The following is a 21,600-nucleotide window of genomic DNA, read 5'->3' on the forward strand; positions in this document are numbered from 1 at the left end:
GAATCTTTACATTACTTTCCTTTTGAAAGTTGGTTTTCATAGGCGCATGTAGTGTGTTGAAATATGCAATGAATACATACACTAAAACAAACTTAAATTTAGGTTTTCCCCTGAAAACAAGGACAGACTCCATCCATTCACATTTTTGCCATTCGGTGGTGGACCAAGAAATTGTATCGGAATGAGGCTAGCTTTAATGGAAGCCAAGATGGCAATCGCTGCTCTTCTCCAGAACTTCCGCATTTTGACTTCCCCAGAGACAGAGGTAACCTTCCTACCTGCTTTCCCATTTATCTTCCTGTCTCTCTGTCTTGGTCCGTCTGTTTGTCTGAACTAATAGATCAGTCTGTCTGTCTGCCTCTATAAATGTATTGTCCTGCTAATGATACCTTCACTGGTAAATTGTCAATTCGTTTACTTTTTAAATTTGGTACGTTTGTTAAGGAAATACACACAAAGTTTGATACATGAAATTTTAATGAAAAAGATTAAATACTGCTGGATCCAACCACTCATTTGCGCCATCGCCCAAAACGCAGTGGAGGTGTGTTTTGGCGTGATGACGCATGCGCTCTTCGGCTTTGAGGTATTTCAAATCTCAGTACACACATTGACCTAAGCATCTGATTCCATAGAAACAGCCGTGCATAGACATTATTTCCAAAAAGCGTAAGCGGAGAAGCAGTTGGCTTTCGTTCTCCTGGATTTACCGAGTAGGAATCACGTTTTTAGCCCTGTCCATGTATGCGCAACAGCTATGACATCACAGATCGCAAATTGCAACTTAGGTCGCGCTCTAGATTCTCTGGAAACGCCAGTGCCACCAAAAGTTGAAATCAGTCAATTTCGTGCAGAAACGTCTGCTTTTGTTTTTACATCATTTTTCAAAAGGTCCTCAAAAGAAGTTGAAAAAAACGAATTTTCAGGACTTTAGCCAAAAATGTTGGCCCCGTATTTGAATTTCCTCAGAACTTAGTTTCAGTGTTCTGTAACTGCGTTGTCCTACACGACTACAGTGTAATAAAATATGTATATCGTGCTTTCCCAGACTGTCTCTTTATTTATTTCCCTGGTATAGCAGGAGTCCATGGCGTTGTTAACGCAGTTAACTGTTAATTTCTTTCTTTTCTTACTTTGTTAATTTAGAATTAACAATAACGACGAAGTGTTCTAAATGGAAGAAATTCAAAACAAGTTAACATTCATATGTGGAATCCAGTCTTCTTCCCTCAAAGGTTACCCGAGTTATAGGAAGGATGTTCAACGTTAACTCCGCCAGTTACCTATTCTCTTAACGTTGCTTATAGATGAATAAAGCACATTTTTCAGTAAATTAGGTTTTCCCTAAAATACTTACACAATCACATTACTTTAATAGTCTCCTCTCCTCCCCACAATTGAAATATCCCGTTACACGATGTTCCGCTCAGATAAAAACTAGCACCACCTTTCGGCGGCAATGGAAGTTAATGGGAAAGAATTATTGCCTCTTTTTTATATAATATAGACAAAAAAAGACAAATTTTCTTCTTTTGGGAGGGCTGGATTCGGAAGCTAGTGGGGCTTATATTCTTAACGTTAATTTGATCGGGTTAGTATTATAGGAGAGACATAATTTACTGACAGATTTGCTTTTTCCAGGTCCACAAACTATAACCCGTCTTGACATGTGACTATGTTTAAATTACTGAAGAGTCTGACTGTTTAATATTGTGCTCTACAGATATTACATACTTCGGACAGGTGTGTGGTGAAATTGTTTGCATTTGCAACATGTACAATAACGAGACTGTTGGCATACATTTCTGCTACTTGTATATGCTGTATTTGAAATTTATTTACAATTGTACTTGTGCAAACTGTACATGATTTAAGCACACAGCTGACAAAAATGGCTACTCTCATGCGCTCGAAAACTCAGGCAGAACTACTTCAAACTACACCAATTATAACAATTATTAAAATAGGAAAAACGTGTTTTGACTGAGTTGATAAAACAAGCCTATGAAAGTGTTATGAATGAATTACAAAATATGAAAAAGTAACTAAAAAGTTATCTGCTTAATTGTTTTAAAAGTAGCGTTTGAAGATGACATTGAGGAAGTGAAAGTGACCAAACGGAAATAACAGTTGTTTGATAGGTCCCTATCTGAAATATGAGCAAGTTGTATATTCTTCAATCCATGTTACACCCGTCAATCATACACCAAAATAAAAAGAATAAAAAGTTCTTTTAACAACACCGAACATATGCAAGTGTTTATTCGTTCAAATAACTAGGATACACAGTGAGGAAAACCTCTGAAATTCTTTGTTTTTTTAAATTTAAATCCTGTGCAAAGCACGAAACTGTAGAGAGAAACCTAATGTATACACTATTTCTGCTGAACCACTTTGAGAAATACTGCCAGTTTTTATCCTACAACTTCATTATAATGACCCGAAGATGGCACTCTAAAGTTTCTTATTTTGCATAGCTTTTGATTTTTAATGAAAAACATGTTTCCAGGTTTTCCTCACTGGTTGTACTTGCTATTTAAAGATAGACCTTGTGTATCTTTATTATTATTAAAAGAAATTTATATTCCATTTATTTTGGTATACGATTGATGTGTGTAATTTGGGTTATAGAGTATACAGCTTGACCTTACTACTCATGTGCACATATTTAAAAAAAATAATAATGCTATCGCCTTTGGTCATTTTCACTTCCTGGGCGTGAGAGGTAAATTGTAAAAAAAATGACTGTTTTTACGTTTTATATAGTTTGCAATTCACTTATTATACTTTCAGAAGCTGATATTGTATAGTCTGGACAAAATTCGTTTTCCCTATTTTAATAACTGTTCAAGATAGTTTATTTTATAGTAATTCAAGTTGGTTTTTCGAGTACATGGCAGCACCCATTTTGGTCAGCCGTGTGCTTAGATTATTTACAATTTCTACAAGTAAAAGATCCAAAGATATTTCAGCCACAATACATGAAAATATCATAAAGGCATGCCAACATTCTCTCCATTGTGCATGTTGCAAATGCAAACAACTTCACCTTAGTCCCCCGTCACTCTACCTTACACCTGTCACTCTCTCAGAAATATATAATATTTGTAGAGCGCCCCCGAAACAGTACATAAACCACCCTCTTATCTGACTGGTGCTTCTAAATGCAGTTTACTAGTTTCATTTAGTTTAGGAATATATGTACGAACTATAACATTCTAGTATATGCATGGTGTTTTCAGGCTTGAACTTTTATTCTGAAACAGCCAATCAGATAGCAAAATTCCAACAGTGAAGAAGCAGTGTCAGTAAAACGGTAATATTTAAGTGATAGCAAAATTGAGATTAGTTAGGTATTGTCTTTATAGTTATTGTTATTATTATTATTATTATTATTATTATTTCAGATCCCTCCTAAGATTGACAAAAGAAGAGGATTAACTAGACCCCTGAATGGCATGTATCTAAGACTGGAGGCATTGTAAAAGCAAATCATATCTACATGCAAAAGTCCAGACAAGATCAGGACACAAACAATATCATGACTTTACACTTCAATACAATCCTATAACAAATTTATACAAATTCGTTGTTTCCGTTCCTGTAAACAACAACAATAACAACCTCAATGAAAAATGTTTTAACAACATCACAAGAGAGATTAATTCCCTCGGCGGCTGACACGTCATGTGTTATAAACTATGTCCTGAGTTTTACAATATGTGAACTAAATATAGTTTTTTAATTTGATAAGAAGCAAATTATTTTTGAAGTTTTCATGTAAGTTTGACTTGATATTCGTGACGTGGTCTTAGTCGCTTATGTTTGCTTTCTTCAAGCTGGGTCAATTTTTAAAACGCTGGCGAGCAAGTGCTAATGATCATAAAAGGAATGATAAAGTCAAAAATAAAATAAAAATTCTACGCAGATGAACACAACGTATGCTTGGTGACTATACGATATGTTTGTGACAGAACACAGATCTAAACTCAGAAAAGGTCACATAGACGGCTAACAACATGTACCAGATAATATAAAACTCTAACCAAGCCGCTAAATCACTATATTTCGAGTATAGTGATCACAACAAAGTCAGCTCAAGTTCACATTTATATACCTTAGGGCATTTCCAAGACACTTGAATTCCATTTTTGTTCCTAAATTGGGATAGTCTTATTTTAACTTTATCCATTCTTTTTATTCCTAACGATTCCTTGCTTTTATTGTAAAAAGATTTATTGAAAACATCTACTGCAACGTACCAAAATGATAATGTACCCCCAGCCCCGAAAAACTATACACGTGTAAAGTTTCTCTGATATTTAATGGGAAGTCACAACAATTCCAACTCTGCTACAAATCAGTCGGTAAAATTCAACAAGTTTATACAGGCTGATTATATATGAATTGAAGGTTTCACTCTCAAGTTGTTACCGACAAAAAGTCACCAAGTCCTTGTGGTCGAGTTTTTTTTATGGAATGCAATTTAAATCCCATGCCTAAACTCATATGTTCAACATTTTCAAGACTGTGTAATAAAATATGTTCAAAACCTGATTTCTTTGCACAATTAAGAAGATTGCCAGAAGAGCAAAGTCAATAAGTCCATCAAATTTGCTTAATAATGGGAGACAGTAACTTGTGTAATGTCCATTTGAGCAAGGTTTACAAACAAAAACAATGTGCATTGTTTTGTCAAGACATGTTGATTTTATAAGAGACAGACATACCGATGAACAGGATGAACATATAATTCCACTTAATGCTTTCCCAGCAGAAAAGTAAAAATAATTAGATTTGTTGTTGTGTGTTTTTGATCAACAACTTCATTTAAATTGTATATCATCTACTCTTTAACCAGACCATGTGTATCCCGATATGTATTCAGATATGTATGTTATTATTTATAGTGTTTTTTTTATATATTTTTATCTGTATTATTCTGCTTCAGCAATGATTGTTTTAATATCCTTTAATTGAGTTCTCAGAAACTTTAAACACAATGTTTAATTAATGCCAGTATTTTTTATTTATTTACTTTGAACTAGCAAATTTCTAATAACTGTTTAGCATAATTTGATATGCATATTTTAATAACATAATGATAATGTCCTGCTGGAATAAACTTGTATATATGTCCTAAGTGCATTACCATTATTATTAATAATTTTATTACTCGATCAATTTATTTTTTGGAGGGGGGGGGGGGAGGAAATATCAGCAATGTATGATTCAGCCTTCCTGACGTGTATGGGTGTTGATAAATATGAGGATGATTAGCAATATGAATGTGCGCTGAACAAAAATATTTTAATTAGTGAACAGTACATCAGTGCATCCACTCAAAGTACTCCCCTGTATACCGCATAAGGAGATTAAGCCAATAATCACGTGGAACTAAATTAGAACTGTATGAAGGATCGGGCAAAATTTGGATGGTCTGCTCCTCAAGGAGTCTGTCACGACGGTGGATTTATGCACTAGTGCATTGCCATGGAGTAAATTGATATATCGTGTACCGGTGTGAAGACAGGTGGGTGGTCAGTACTCTACAACTTCTGGCAACACTCTGGAGGCATGCAAATGTCCAGTGATACTAGCCGATTTTAGCACAGGTAACTGGATGACCAGTTATTTGGTATCGAAAAGTAACGAGTAAAAAAACTCCATTGACATGCCAACTACGTAGAGGGATTTGTTGTCTCAGTTCGTTTCATCCGATCCCAGCGTTATTATTTGATCTTAAGTCGTGTTAAAAAGAATGTAAAGCCATGTTTGTCAGTTGTGAAAATCTTACAAAACGTCTCTGGTCACACTTCATATTTGGCGAGTAGCTGTTTGTAGATTTCGAGTCTATCTTTGATTAACCATCAACAATGCAGGACTCACCTGCACAAACCTTACTAACCTTCAAATGATTCTTCAATATATTAAAAAACAGCTGAAGAATTATTGCCTGTGTATCGGGCATCTGAATCAGCTTTCCTGTTGACAACAGCAACATCCCCATCACTTATCGCAGACAACTGTCTTCGAGAACGCGGGCCATCTTCATGGATTTGCGACCATCCTTAAACTAAGTTACCATTTCATAAGTGTAGGGTATGACAGAGAAGTACACCCATAAACTTTATTCAAGTCGGCCTTGATGTCAGCCAGGGATTACTCTAATAGTGCACGGATTTTACAGTATGTATTTTGCTAAGTAGCACAACTGTTCTCCTTTTCAGATATTTTACGTCACTGTCGCTTATCTATGTTATAACACACACACATAGATCTAGAGGTGTCCTGCGTGCTCCATTTGAAGCTGTGGCTCAATTTATAGAACCTAATATTGTCAGTCGGTTGGAATTAAATGTACTGATAGGTTAAAGGAAACATTAATTTTTAAAAAATGTTCAGACCTGTTCAAATAATTCGCGTAAGTTTAATATGGTTTAAAGTGAAGATTTCGAATGTGGGGTGGAGAGGAAATTGTATATTTTTGCGACAAAGGCGAGATTGACTCTTTATTTACCTTTGTAAAATAGGCATCTAATTACAAAAGGCATACACACAGATTCGATATCGATTAATGCACCACTAGATCTTAATCTACCCTGTTTTGGAACTTGTACGTTATATATGGATACCTCCTGTTCACAACAAAATTGGTGGCAATTTTTATGCTTTGCTGACGATTTCTAGGTAATTAACTGTTACTATTCATCTTACTTACTATTAGTATATACACCACAATGTAAATGTGTATATTAAAGTATTATAATATGCATTCTTACCATTATAAATACCTTCCTTTCTTCCCTTTCCTTCTGATTTATGTCCATGATATCAATATTATATCCTTATCTTCACATTATGTTTATATCTATTGTCACTTTTTGTGTTTATTTGTATTGAAGCCGTCATCCCATTCTGTAAGTATTCTTTATACGGAAGTATATTTATTGTCACTTTTCGTGTTTATTTGTATTGAAGCCTTCTTCCCGTTCTGTGAATATTCTTTATACGGAAGGATGTTTATTGAAGAATCAACTTTAGGTTCTGAGAGATTTCACTCTGTCTAAGTCGCTTTCTTTGAAAGAAATTAATACATGTTTAAACCAAAACGTTCCTATGCGTATTGAAATATTAAACACGCACATTGCATAAAATTTGTATCTTTGTGCCATACAAATCAATACATGTATTTCTTGCTACTGACATTAAAATTAACACACGTTTTGTTTGAAATTGTATGCACCGTATCTTTGATTTCTTTCAAGAATTCAACAAGGCTGTATCATTAACTTTCCTTGTTAACCATTCTAGTCTTTAGCAGGCCATGTGTGCTACTAAGGCCTCGACCAATTTTCTGTCCACTATCGTGCTTTCTCTCTTATTAATGTTAATAATATGTATTGCTTTAACATCGAGTTTGATGTTCTGTTTCCTGTTTGTGAAAACATTTGGTTTGCTTAAGCCTGATCCGTAGTCTAGTTTTAAAATTATCAACCTCAGTAATTCCGTATTACGGTCTGGAATAAAAGTTGTATTATTCAATTATTTTTTCACGGCACAGTAAACGTGTTCCAGTCACGTTGGAAAATAAAAAAATCCATCAGATTCCATTGCTTTTATTTAAGTTTGGTACTGACTTCTTTGAAGAAAAGTTCGTTGTTTTTTTTTTTTTTTTTTTTTTTTAAGGTTGTAGTCGGCTTTCCTTGATGAAATATGCGTGCGTTATTGAAGTCACCGCTGAAGGCATGTTTTGGAGAACCAAACAAATGCTCGTTTCTTATCGTGGCGGCAACATCAAATAATTGGATTGCATGATAGAGACTGATTTTTTTTCCATTTGCTTAGTACGTTTTCATAACAGTCGGTGCTTCAAAGGTAATATTTTCTTTGAAATTTCAGCAAACTGTTTTATCTGGCTACTTTTTAAGAAAGGAATTTGCCGTTGTTTGCTCGATTGTAGTTACAGTTCCCTCCTGCCTACTGAATAAACCAACAAGTAAGATTATTTAGTTTTACATCTGTGGTAGCGGAGTGATGCTGCCTTCCTCTCATGCGTCAGAAATTTAACAAAGGGTCAACGGACGATAGAGACTTACATGTTCTGGTCTGATGACAAGGATTAGTACAGAAAATGTGGGTGTTCTAAAGGATTTAATTCTGAGTGAAAAGAAGAGGAATTTTACTTACCATCGACATACAAATGTCAGTCTGTATAAATATATTAATTACTAGCGAGCGGCAGAACGTTTGACGAAAGATAGATTACGAGATAATGCCTCATGTGGTTGATCTCCGCTACCAGAAATGTCAACAACAAAAAAGCAGATATCTCACAACATACACTATTCATGCACGATGTCAGCGTAAGCGGATTATGATATAACAATGCCCTGTTAAGAGGTTTGTCAATATGGACAAAGAAATTGTTAATGTAACAATAGATAAATTTCAGTGCATTTTATATCGGGTTTGCGGCTTGCTTACATTGGGCCTCTGAATTCCTCCACTCCAAACCAATGGTTGTATATACAAGTTTAAACAGCCAGCAATGTCGCCAATAAAAAGAATTGTCAGATGGTATATTTTGCTGCCAATAAGGAAAACAAAATCGCAGTTTGCGACATTTTCGAAACTCTACGTGATCCTATAATAAACATTTTACACTTTATTTTTCGTACTTTTAAGAAGAAATAACAACTATTTTTTCGTGTACGAGACATATACATATAAAATTCCAGGATCGACTCCACGATCGTCTTGTATTATTCATCCGCGATCTCTTCCCCAAAATGATAATACACTTTTTACTTTTTTTCGTACGTTTCAGAAAGAATTTTTTTTTTCATTTGCGAGAAAATTACATGTATATAAAATTTCGGGAGCCACACCCCAACCGTGTTATATCCGAATTTGTGTTATAACGGAGCGTGCACTCGATTCGCTGAGATTACTAACCCACAGCACATCCGCTCTCATTTACCTTTTAAAAAGTCTCAAATAAATTCTACAAGTTATACATAGGTTTGACAGTTTTAACTTATACAATGAAATGTGCAAATTCCGTTTTTGGTACCCAGAAAAGCAACAGCACTAAATGCTGAGCAACGCAACGAAGCCCAACATACTGGTACTTTCCCTTGGCGTGTTTCTTTTTAAATTAGATAAAAACAAATCCTCCTTATGTATTGATTGCATTTGTTCACTACGGTATTTGAAACACATTTTTAGGACTGTACCTGATTTTAAGTCGATATTATTTAGTGCTCTTCAACTCCGCTTAGAGCCTACTTGATGTTTGCATAACGGTCTTAATTTGTGGTTACTTATCTATACATTCAATCTATGAACACAATGTATGACTTGCATCAAATGTCATGAGGTTTCATACCTTTATACATTCTATATAATAGTTGTTCTCTAAAAAGTTGAAACATTTAGAATTTAAAAGGAAAAGTATAATTTCTCCCGCTGGAACTACATTATTTTGTCATTGTTTTACATGGTCTAGTCACATGACTATTCAGTTTAACAGAGAAGGAGAAGATGGAGAAGGAAAATGCAGCTGAGGAGCAAAGGAGACGAACGGGGAGCAGAAAAAGAGGCAAAGTGAATATTCGAAAAAAGGAAAGAGTGAAATATATTTTGCACCCCATTACTTCGAAAGAAAGTATTACCCAGTCTGCCCACTGGCCGATTGAGCCGGACCTTGTTTATTTTCATGTTCACTAACCAAGGTTCCGATATGATGACCCTATCTACACCTTGGCGTAATAAGCATATATTTCTGTGCTTCGGGTCTGTGAATTTCATGGGATGTGGCGGCAAACCACCACATCCAATCTAAATTAAGTTGTTAAAATTTGAACACTGTTCGTGCATGATCTAGACAAAAGGAGCTCATAATTTGAATGGACTGATAAACAAGCAATTTTTCTTGCCGTCTGTGTTTGTACCAATACCTTGCACTCAAATACACTTGCAATGGCTTCTCTCTGGTACGTAGTCAAACCTTCGATGTTAAACTTACAAGTATCCTTTTTAATCCAATTGCCTCCACCATTTCCGGTCGATGTAAAATGCACCGCTGTTACACGCTATTGGTTAGTTGGCATTGCATACTAAGGGAGGCAACTCATAAAACCCAATAGACGTCGCTAGGACAAAGCACTCGAATATATGTTCGATCCGCCAAATTGTATATAGGGTTATCTTATCGGAACCTTGGCTAGCGACGATGGCTTATTGTATGGTAACGAAGGTTCCTCAGTGCATTAAGCAGTGCTTGCTAACAGATGTGTGTTCTGTGACGCTTACTACAATTTCACCATTGCTGATATCCTCTCCGCTAGTGGAAATTAGACTCCTATGTCTCGCTTTCAGCTTAAGCAGACCAGACAGAAAAAATCACTTCAGTGACAAGAGGGTCTAGGCGCATCAATCCTTACGTGTTCACACTGTTGACTTGTTCAATGATTTAAAAGTAATACTGAGATAGATAGTTTTTGGCACGAAAGATTATCAGCAGTTCGATATAATTTGTATATTCTATACCTGACGCTTGCTGTACTTGCCATACCTACATATGGTATACAGACACAAGAATTCTCTGCATAGGTCAAATAACATTTTTGTTAGATTCACTGTGCATTTTATGTGCGAACTTGTAAATACTGTAACTATTATTCCACAGCTTGTAATATCCATTGCTTATTATACCACAAACAAGAAATTCAGGTTGTATGTACATGTCCGATTCTTTTGTTTAATTTCAAACAGCATTTCTACGCATACATATTATCTGACTGTATGATCTTTTAGGTACCAGACTGAGAGATTTTTCTCAATATATCTCACACCACCAGCTCCGATTCTCGCTATCTGCCGTCGCTCTCTATATAGGTTGATTTTACAAGTACAGCTTGATGCGCAGTGAAAGCAACCCGCTAATTAACAGTGTAATCGATTAAAATATATTTACTGGGCAAAGAGGGAGGTGTTAGGGTTGTTCAGTGTGCCTAGCTGGCAAATGGTGATTTTGATGGTTATTACCTTATTGCTAATGTGAGTTAATATCTTTATTATGAAACTTGTATTCAAATGCATATACAATCATAACGTCACAAGAATTTGCATCTAGTAGAGACATCTGTGAACTATGTATATCTCTGCTTAAAGAGTTTTGGTACATATTGATGTTATTCTGTGACACCATAGAAAAAGTGTTTTGTGCATACCTGTATCAAATACTCACATTTTACGAAAATGGTATGGCGCTTAAAGATAACGAAATCATTGTTAGTGATTAAGTACCACGGGCACTGGTTTCTGCCACTAAAAAAGTGAAGCTACTGACAACATCCACTCCTGCCCTGTGAATTACCACATTGTGACTAACGGTTTGAAATCTGACCATCTACCTCCTACCCAACGTTTCATTGTTATTTTCTTGTACAGTCGGAGTTTTCAGCCGCTCACAATTTGTATCACGTAAAGAGGACATTCCATACTTTTTGCCCAAGTGCGATTTAAGTATTTCACTGATCATTTAATGGTCACTGTTACTCAAAGTTCTTCTGTTGTTTCTTATCTTGCCTAGTTGTATCGAGTTGGAGACTATACCACATAATTATTGAATGTCGCGCGGTGCATTGGTTACATTTAGTTTAAATTAGACGCTAATGTTTACCTTCAGCTAGAATAAACAATAACCACCAATCAGAATTGAATGTAGTATATTCACCGCGCGAGCTAACGGGTAGAATGAGAAGAGGGTGTTGTCGTTAATTTCTTTTTTCTCTTTTACTGACAAAAAGGAGTGCTCTTTGTTAGCAATGGTGGTTAAGAGATGTTATTGTGACATCGGGAAATTATACCACAATATATACATGACATGATGTACCGTGATATCTTTGTTGTAAGAAAATCGTTTGCTTCATGTCGCTGACCTTGCATAGCTGTAACGTAGTGGTTTTTCATGAAGGACAGCTTTCACGAAACAATATTATTTGCTTTGGTCGTGACAAAGGTTTCATTTTTCACAAGAAATTGTTTTTTCTTCAAGAAAATGTGTCTATCTTACACTGTCAAGCTCTTTACGAAAAGGTTATCACTTAAATAGTGTTTTACACTGAGCGAGTAAGACAGATATGAAGGATTTTGCCCGTCGAAAAGTGTTCTGTTCAGTCCTCATTTTTCACCTAAACATCGCGCGTTAATGGAAATTGTCACCTTTTTCGTGAAAAGAATAGCATCTTTTATAGCAATCGTTCATTTTTCACCAAAAAAGTCCACCAACGCATAAGGGCACGTTGTTCGTCCTAGGAATAACCTTTTTGCATATAAAATGTGCATCGACTGCTTTGTGGAAGAAAGTAATATTCTTCATGATCATTATTGCCATGTCTACAAGAGTATTTGTTTAAATTATATTTAGTTGACCTTTGCGGATCCTTAAATTGGGTGTTTATAATTGATTCGATTGCATATAAGAAATATTTATTGTTGTTTTAGACATGATGGAAACCCTTTTCCGTGGTTTACCCAATCAGGTATATCGGCAAAAATACACAACAGGATCCTTAACAATCCCGAAATATTTATTTATTATACTATATTTTCTTCATTAGATTATTATGGACATGTTTCATGATATAATTGATTGTGTAGTCAAAGGACAACACAGCCTTTACTGTATTTTAATTAACTGGGCGAAATGAAAATTATATTCAGTAAAACATATCATTCATCACTTGATACAGTTTTCATTGCGTCATATTATATCATTTATCACTCGATACAGCTTTCATCGATCGTGTTATATTATATCATTCATCACTTGATACAGTTTTCATTGCGTCATATTATATCATTTATCACTCGATACAGCTATCATCGATCGTTTTATATTATATCATTCATCACCTGATACAGCTTTCATCATGTCATATTATATTATTCATCACTCGATACAGCTATCATTATGTCAAATATCATGCGTCACTTGATGCAGCTTTCATCGTGTCAAATTATATAATTCATCACTAGATACAGCTTTCATCGTGTCCTATTATCTCATGCGTCACCTGCTGCAGCTTTCATCGTGTCATGTTATATCATGCATCACTCGATACAGTTCTCATCATGTATTACAGTATATTGATACATGAAATTTTAGGATTCAACAGTAAACCACGCTACAATTGAAGGTTTGTAGAAATGTTAAAGCTAGTTCTGGCATTAGTTTTGGCTGAGCTGATCAAAGACTAATTGTTAGTAGTTAGATGAAAAGGTCCTGTCAATATATGGGAGAGGGTGTCAATATACTTTACAGGACCAGTTTTTTTTCGTGAATTTGAAGTCGTACCTCTCCATAAGAACAGTACTTGCGCAGTCTATACGTATTTATTCACCCTACCAGCACATGACTGGCTTTAAATGGCGATCAGTATATTTGGTGGAGGATGAAACCGGGAACCACCGACTTACGGGAAGATACTGGCAAGCTTTCTCAATACCCACGTTGGCCGATCCCGAGACTCCAACGCACATGGACATAGGTGAGCTATCAGTGATCTGTAAAAGCGAGCGTCTTAGACCACTCGACCTCCCGTGAATTCACTAGTGCTTTGTTGCAACATGGAAGTGAGAGAGTCGGGTAACCATTTATGACTTCAGTAGCATTCTCTTGTATGTATGTAAATCTTGCTTTATTAATTTATATGATCACAAAATGGGACCATCTTCAGAAATTGAAGGAAATAAAGATAATCAGTCGATCAATTCAGTGCAGGCGAGACATCAGGAAGCATGGTGGCAATGAGCTACAGATAGCACAGGTATTTGATTAGCATTTTCAATAACATGTGCGATGTTTGGTGATAGTTAAGGCACAATATCTACAGGAACTCATTCAAAACTGGTCAAAATTTTATTTAAAGGGAATATCGAGATTATAGATGAAGGTAACTGTATTTATTACATATGTAAAATCTGAGCATTGTTGACTCACCCGTTTAGGAGAAGCAAACATTTAATTTCTCGACACATGAGTTTCGCAGTTTGGTTGTAGAGGACAGTATATATCACGTGTTACACATTTTTCATTGTCTTGTTAGAGCGCTTAGGTCTATCGAACTCGACCCAGTCGTCGTCGTCGTGTGTGCGTGTGTGAGAGAGAGAGAGAGAGAAAGAGAAAGAGAGAGACATAGAGACAGAGACAGAATGTGTGTCTACTAGTAATGCAAGTACGAGCAGGTTATTCCGCTAAAGGAAAAACGTTAGAGGAAATTTACAAACGCTCCAAGACATTTGACGCTGTTAATGCTGTTTGGTACAAGCGTACAAAGTTTAGTCGTATTCAAATTAGCACAATATTCAGTGATGGGTCATTTAAGCTGATTCGGGATTCACAATGTTGGAAGAAATTTTTAGAACGAACTTCTTTAGCTATGAAAGCCTCATTCGCATTTCGAATTATATTAAATTCTGTGAACTGTACAAGTTGGATATAGATATCCATATCCATGTACCACACTATGCATAAGAGGGGATACACTAGCGGCGACTGCAATACGAACGGCAGCGGGTAGGAAAAATCATACACCGGCGGCGATCGTAAAAATCAACTAATTCGCTAACGCTGTATGTATATATAAAGTTCAATGTCATTGGGACGTAATACCTGCAAAGGCGTATGTCTTGGAAAATACTAACTGTGCGGCAGAACATGCCATTATGAATTCTGCAAATCACATTTACTTGCTTATTGTGTTGGTAAAGTTGCTCGACCATGAGGCATTTGGATTTCAATCATATAATCAACTTTGTCGACCGTGTCGATCTGTTCGCTAGCATTATCGTACTCGTCAATAAAGATGTATTGAACCTGTGATTGTACAGACGCCCGATGCTATTGATGAAACGCCTGTTGAAACAGATATAGAAGTGAATAAAATAATAGCTAGGACTGAAGCTACTACAGTTTCTGATTTTGGTATAGTAAATAAAAAACTAGATATTGACGGACTTTACAATTAGACGACAATTTCACTTATTATTCCGACTCTATAGTACAAACTAAGTAACAGAGAAAGCAAAACTCAACAAGGTTTGTAAAACTTAACAAACAATTGAATTTTTAAAGTTAAAAAATGAAAATGTGAGAGGAACTTACGATTAAGTGAATCCAAACTAATCCTTATGAAGATCTATAAAGGTCTTAAATGGATGAAAAAGTCCTTACAAATTTCGAATCTGGAAATCTAGTTTTCCTCCAAGAACCGTGTCGTTATAAGATGGCGTTGTAAAGAATTCCCTGGAATAATTTATAATAATTCCAGAATAATATTATAGTCCCAATAATTAGCACTTTCTGTTTCCCCATAACATTCCAAACAAATAGTTTTCTTCGCAAATAATATCTAAGTACAGCATAAAACACGTCTGTAGACTTAAAACAGGAACACAATACATGTGAATGACTCCGAAATTCGGAATGAAACTCATTGCTTAATTTTCTCCTAATACACACCATATGTTGTGACTGTATTTCGCAAAAGAACCCACGTGACAGATTACACAACTCATTTTGCGTCGATTCGATCTATTCATGTGACCTAGCCCAGTCAATGGGAAGTGACAGAATTATTCTTCAAAAAAAAGTCGCAACTCCATCAGCCACTAAGAGATTAAGACAAATGCACATTTTGAGTTTGATTATTAAGATTATTATTAATAATTGTCATCACAAACGTAGACATATATTTATTGATCCTATGCAATATTATTATCTTGATACATTCAAGTCACGAAGGCAAAACAAAATATATTCTGTACACATTACAGCCATGAATAAAAATTAAAAAAATTAGATATAATCCTGTACCAGGTGTAACATATATATATATATATATATATATATATATATATATATATATATATATATATATATACACACACACACACATAACACTTATATATAAGCATTCCGACTGTGATTTGACTAAGACAAATCATCACTAATACCAGATCGTATGCATAAAGTCGACATATCTGCATTATTAAATGAACAAGATCGTCTCCGTATTGCATCTGTCATTGCTACTGAGGCCGCTGAGTATGTTCATGAACAAAATAGTCGTCGCCGTATTACACATGTCAACGCTGAGGTAGCAAAGCAATTAAAACTCTGAATTTAAGTTTCACACGCGCAGTGGCGGGTTAGAAAATCACGTGGTAATTATCCCACACACATACAAACCAGTTAAAGACACTCGAATATCGTCAAGTATACTTCCTGGTAAATGAGCTGTGTTACATTGCTCTGGTACCTCAGGAATTAAAGTAGATATTGTTCTTAATGTGCTTCCTAATGTGCTTTTAATTACACCGCTTAATTTTGGCATGGCTGAATTTAAAATAGTAACACCACAGATTCACAGCAGTGCCAATACAATCCTGAGCAGCAAACATACCAAGATATCAATAATGAAATAAACGAATACATTTAAAAGATTCTCTTGACGTTGGAAAAATACATCAATACAGAATCAAGAAGAACTCTATACAGATATGAGCACGCACGCTTAAGTACATATTTCCCCATACCAATCATTTCGCGGATCGAGTTCTATGCCAATAACAACGTATGTTCCGCGAAGGTCAGAAATAATTGTAAAAATATTGATGCTGATGTTTTGAATGGGCGATCTTATCCGCGTTACATCTCGCTTGTGATAATATAGATCATTCGCGTAAATATCAACCATACTTGGGTGAACTCAATTAAGATGAGATAGAATTTCCAGTGCAGGTTACTAAGGCCGCACTTAAAAGTTTGAAACAGTTAACCAGATAACGATGTTGATGCGTATACTTGGGATAAAGATGTTTATCCACCTGCACTATCCCCACATAGGCAAAGCGAGTGGACCTAGATTTGTCTCTTATTGCTTGGTTTAGAGTCGCTAGTTCATTGCGTATGGATAATGAATCTTGCCTGGTGGCTAAACAGGCAGAGCACACACGAGAGTAAAAAATTCCTTGGTTGACCACGATGAGTTTTATTGCAGTGGAATCAATAAGAAACCACAGCGTACAATTATTCCAGAACCTGGTTTTTTTATAAAAAAAAAAGATTCTGAAGGTTATAATGGTGCAACGATTAATTAAAGTACCCCATTTCATGTATGCGGACTTCGAATATCTCAACATTCCAGTGAATGATCTGGACTTAACAAACGTAAGACAAGTTGCTGAATAAGTCCCACACGGGTTTTGTTACGCTATTGTTAGATGCGACGGGAAAGTGAGCCGCTAATGTTGTATCGTGGCAAGGATTCAGTTGAGGTATTTTTTTAAATAGCTCAAGGTTACGATAAAATTAATACGACAACAACTTTATTTCCCCGCCGACATAATTATAACTACTGATGTTGTTAATGAGTTTTATGTCGCGACTACTACTGGATATGTGATGGTCCTTTTGATGGAACTGAAAGTTCCAACGTTCGTGATCCATGTCACATCACTTGTGCATATACCGGCATGGAATATACAATTTAGAAGTTTTGTATTATTCATTGGAATCACGAGAAAGGAAATTGTATGTCTCTGATTTATCTGCACAAGCAGCATTTAAACAACCCCAGCATAGAACTCAGTTCGCGCATTAATCATTTGTCCTGCTAGATCAGAGAAAATATCCACTGTTATTAAATATGATTTTGAGATGGTTAATATGGGATCGGTTGTAAGTGATTTCATCGTCGGCTGTGGATCGACAGTGTTATGATATTCTCGAAGATGTTCAAAAAGCCTTGAGTGACAACATGTCTTTGCCTGGCAAAGCGTCGTCCACCAATGATTTCTTTCCACAATCAATGAAGCACCTACCATTGATATTTTCACGAGGTCAACACATAACGATAAGCACACGTGCATAAAGTGATCAGTCACAACTGTAACATGTTGATGATATTTCATGATATTGACGCGCATGGTCTTCTAAGCATTAATTTGCCTTGGCGTACTGTTGACCATTCATGGGATGAAGTTTTCGTGATGTGTTTGCTCAGGTCACTAAGGATCGTAGTTTCCTCACTATTCATTGACAGGTTGTCCCAAACACAAATACAGAGCGGGACTCTGCACGTGTCTAACGCAGCAATTTAATAGCCAATTACAATAAGATACAAAGTCAAAAGAGACGGCTCCGCTTTCTACCCGTGATGCCATACAAGAATATGATAAGCGACGCCATAAAACCGCTCTTGAACGTAAAAAACTAATGCGTAAAGTTATAGAAGACAACAAATGTGTCAAGGATATGTTAGAGTCAAGACAAATTACACGAGAGGATCTCGCAGCAGGCTATGAAAAAACATTTGCACCGCTGATTAAATTAACAAAATAAGTTGTTGAACGCGCTGATGATATTAAAAGGAAGCAAGAGCAACAATGGAACAAGTGGCATCGCTAACGGGAAAAGAAGCAGAACAAGGTCTATTTCGTAAAATAGATAATCGCACTAAAGATATTAAGAAAACATCAAAAGCAACGACAGAGACTATTGGATTCTTGCCACAGACGATTGAGGAAATCAAAGAAGATGTCGCAGAAATTGGAAAGATTACATAAAGCCATCAAAGAATTACTTCAAAACCTTCCACTGCCAGCAACGCCCGTGTACCAGTGAATGATGCAAAGCAACATATTAATGAATACGCTCGCCAGTGGATCTTTGAAAACTTTATATATTCCGGTCTTTTTCTACGCCTCGGTTGGAAGAGTTAGGAAGCCAACAAAAGTAGAAAAATGTGTTATCCAAGTGGGTATACAGGGAACTTAAAGGGGCTTGCTTCTTGTTAGCTGTTTAACTTTTATAATCAAATACTTACTTTGGCTGAAGCTGGAGAAGTTATCTAAGCCAATGAAGCGATGAAAAATGTTACACTGGACAACAAATTTTTACAAAAGTCATGTTACTGAAATAAAATTAGTCAATTCTTATCAATTTTTATGTGCTGAACACGAATATGACAGTCAAATTGCAAAATTGGCTCTAGTTTTTTTGTAATCTGCAAGAAATTAATGTTTACATAACGAAATGCATTCCAATAGTAAAAGGTCAACTGTAATAGCCTACCTATAAAAAATCAAGTCATTGACTACATCTTAGATTTCTTCGCCTGTCTCTTGTACAGCTGTTCGGGAGCATCTCTGAGGAGTGTCCAGCAGTAGTCAGCCAGCATTGTAGTGGACCATTTTCCCTGGTATCTTTGTTCCATTGTTGCGATATCTTGATGAAAACGTTCGCCGTGTTCATCACTAACAATACCACAGTTGCTAGGAAAGAAATCCAAATGGGAATGAAGGAAGTGAATCTTTAGAGACATATTGCAGCCAAGTTTCTTATACTTCATCAACATGTCTTCTACTAGTTCCTTATAGTTTTCTGCCCTAACATTTCCGAGGAAGTTTGTAGAAACTAGGCGAAAAGCATTCCATGCTTGTTTCGCGTCACCTTCCAGCAAGTTGTTGAACCGGTCATCTTTGAAAAGCTCTCGAATCTGAGGACCCACAAAAACTCCCTCTTTAATCTTTGCTTCGCTGAGTCGAGGGAATTTTTCATGCAGGTATCGGAATGCTGGCAAAGTCCGGTCAATGGCTTTCACGAAGTTCTTCATCAAACCTAGTTTGATGTGAAGGGGTGGTAGCAAGATTTTCTGAGCCTCAACCAGAGCTGGGTGTTGGATATTCTTCTCTCCAATGGCTACATTCTGCCTGTGAGTCCATTCCTTCCTCATGTAGTGCATTTCCCTTGCTCGGCTATCCCACTCGCATAAGAAACACATGTATTTTGTATATCCTTGCTGCAGTCCCATTAAAAGGGCAACTACCTTCAAATCACCACAGAGGTGCCAGCTGTACTTGTTATACTCAATGGAATTCAGTAACTGCCTTAAGTTATCGTATGTCTCTTTCATGTGGACAGCATACGCTACTGGAATAGATGGAAGAATGTTTCCATTGTGCAAAAGCACAGCCTTGAGACTCAGTTTCGAAGAGTCCACAAATAGTCTCCATTCTTGTGGGTCATGAGTGATTTTTAAAGCATTCATGAGGCCCTCAATATCGGAACAGAATATCAGATTATTTTCCTTTCTGAAGAAAGGCTCCAATTGCTGGTGGCGCTTTCGATATGCAGTAATTGTGACATCTTCTTCTAGAAGATTCCATTGTTGGAGTCTTGATCCTAGCAATTCTGCCTTGTTCTTTGATAAGTCCAAATCACGAATCAGGTCATTTAGTTCTTCCTGTGTTATTCTGTGTGGGGTTGATGATGCACCACAGTGAAAATCTGGATCACTGCATGCTGATGGACTAGGAGAAGAACAGGTCGACTCACCTTTGTCTTCGTCAGATGAATCAAGAGAATATTCTGCTGGAGGTTCTGGAATAGGAAGTCCCTCACCATGTGGAACTGGTCTCAATGCAGACGGAATGTTTGGGTAGACTATTCTCGACTTCTTTCGCTTCGTTATTCCGCCGGAAAGAGGAGGAACCAAGCAGAAGTAACAGTCATTTAGGTGGTTGCTTGGCTCTCTCCACACCATTGGGACTGCAAACGGCATTGATGACCTTTTGCAATTCAACCACTGTGAAAGCTGTGTTGTACATGTAGCACAGCATATATGCGGAGCCCAAGGCTTGTCTTGGTCACCAACCTTGCATCCGAAGTAAAGATGATATGCCTTCTTCACTTGAGAATTGATACTTTTCTTCTGGTTGGCAAATGTCACTTCCCCACAAATATAGCAAAAATTGTCCGCGGTATTAACACACTTTCGAGGCATTACTGTTCTTTATTGTACGTAAATGGATAAAATAATAAGTTTTATGTAACAGTAGCTTGAACTGTCTCGCACAACGTCTAAAATATTTTAAATGCTGAACCTATCTGATTGGGCTTTATATAGTACACTGCTTACGTCAGCTTCAGCAGCCGCCTGGCATTAGTATAATAGGCCTACACATGTATAGTACACTGCTGACATCAACTTACTTCAGCAGCCGCATGGCATTAGTATTGCATTGCATCAGAAAATGATGCAATCAACTGTGGATGATGTGAGCATGATGGTATTATGCAATGTTACATCATTATTCCGGATGTTGCTGCAGTCCTACTGGAGAAATTTACACAGTGAAACATAGAAAATGAGGTATATGAATATCTTCAAAACGAGAGCCAATACAAATTTTTCACGGTTATATTCGTGTTCGGCACACCAAAATACTACAGATTGGGGCCTTTTCAAGTCAGTAATGATTTCACTGTTGACCAGTGTTATCAAACAGATACACGACAAAACACGCTCCTATGTCGCAAGCACCTACAGTAACCACTGAATAAACGTTAGAAGTTAAACCTGAATATACACAGGAAAACGCTGATCAAACATATGCAGAACAACGAGAACTACAACGTTTATTTGATTCAGCGTGCATATGGGTTGGAACGAATGCTAAGAGAACAACTAACGGCCGCACCCGCACCCGAATAAGTGCCTATATCCTCACGGGCACAAATACACC

The 21,600-nt window shown here is 36.5% G+C and overlaps 1 protein-coding gene across 1 annotated transcript in view; it reads left to right on the plus strand.

Annotated features, from left to right (window-relative positions):
* LOC149785626 (cytochrome P450 3A24-like) overlaps nucleotides 1-7,241 on the plus strand; it is a 44,451-nt gene extending 37,210 nt beyond the window's left edge. The window contains exons 13-14 of the mRNA XM_089979443.1: nucleotides 103-265; nucleotides 3,408-7,241. Of these exons, the coding sequence (XP_089835569.1) occupies nucleotides 103-265; nucleotides 3,408-3,485 (241 nt within the window). The 3' untranslated portion in view covers nucleotides 3,486-7,241. The remainder of the gene's footprint in view (nucleotides 1-102; nucleotides 266-3,407) is intronic.
* The last annotated feature ends 14,359 nt before the right edge of the window (nucleotides 7,242-21,600 follow it).

This window comes from Sinohyriopsis cumingii, chromosome 13, assembly GCF_028554795.1.
Source record: "Sinohyriopsis cumingii isolate HCF-2022 chromosome 13, ASM2855479v2, whole genome shotgun sequence".
Lineage (NCBI taxonomy): Eukaryota > Metazoa > Mollusca > Bivalvia > Unionida > Unionidae > Sinohyriopsis > Sinohyriopsis cumingii.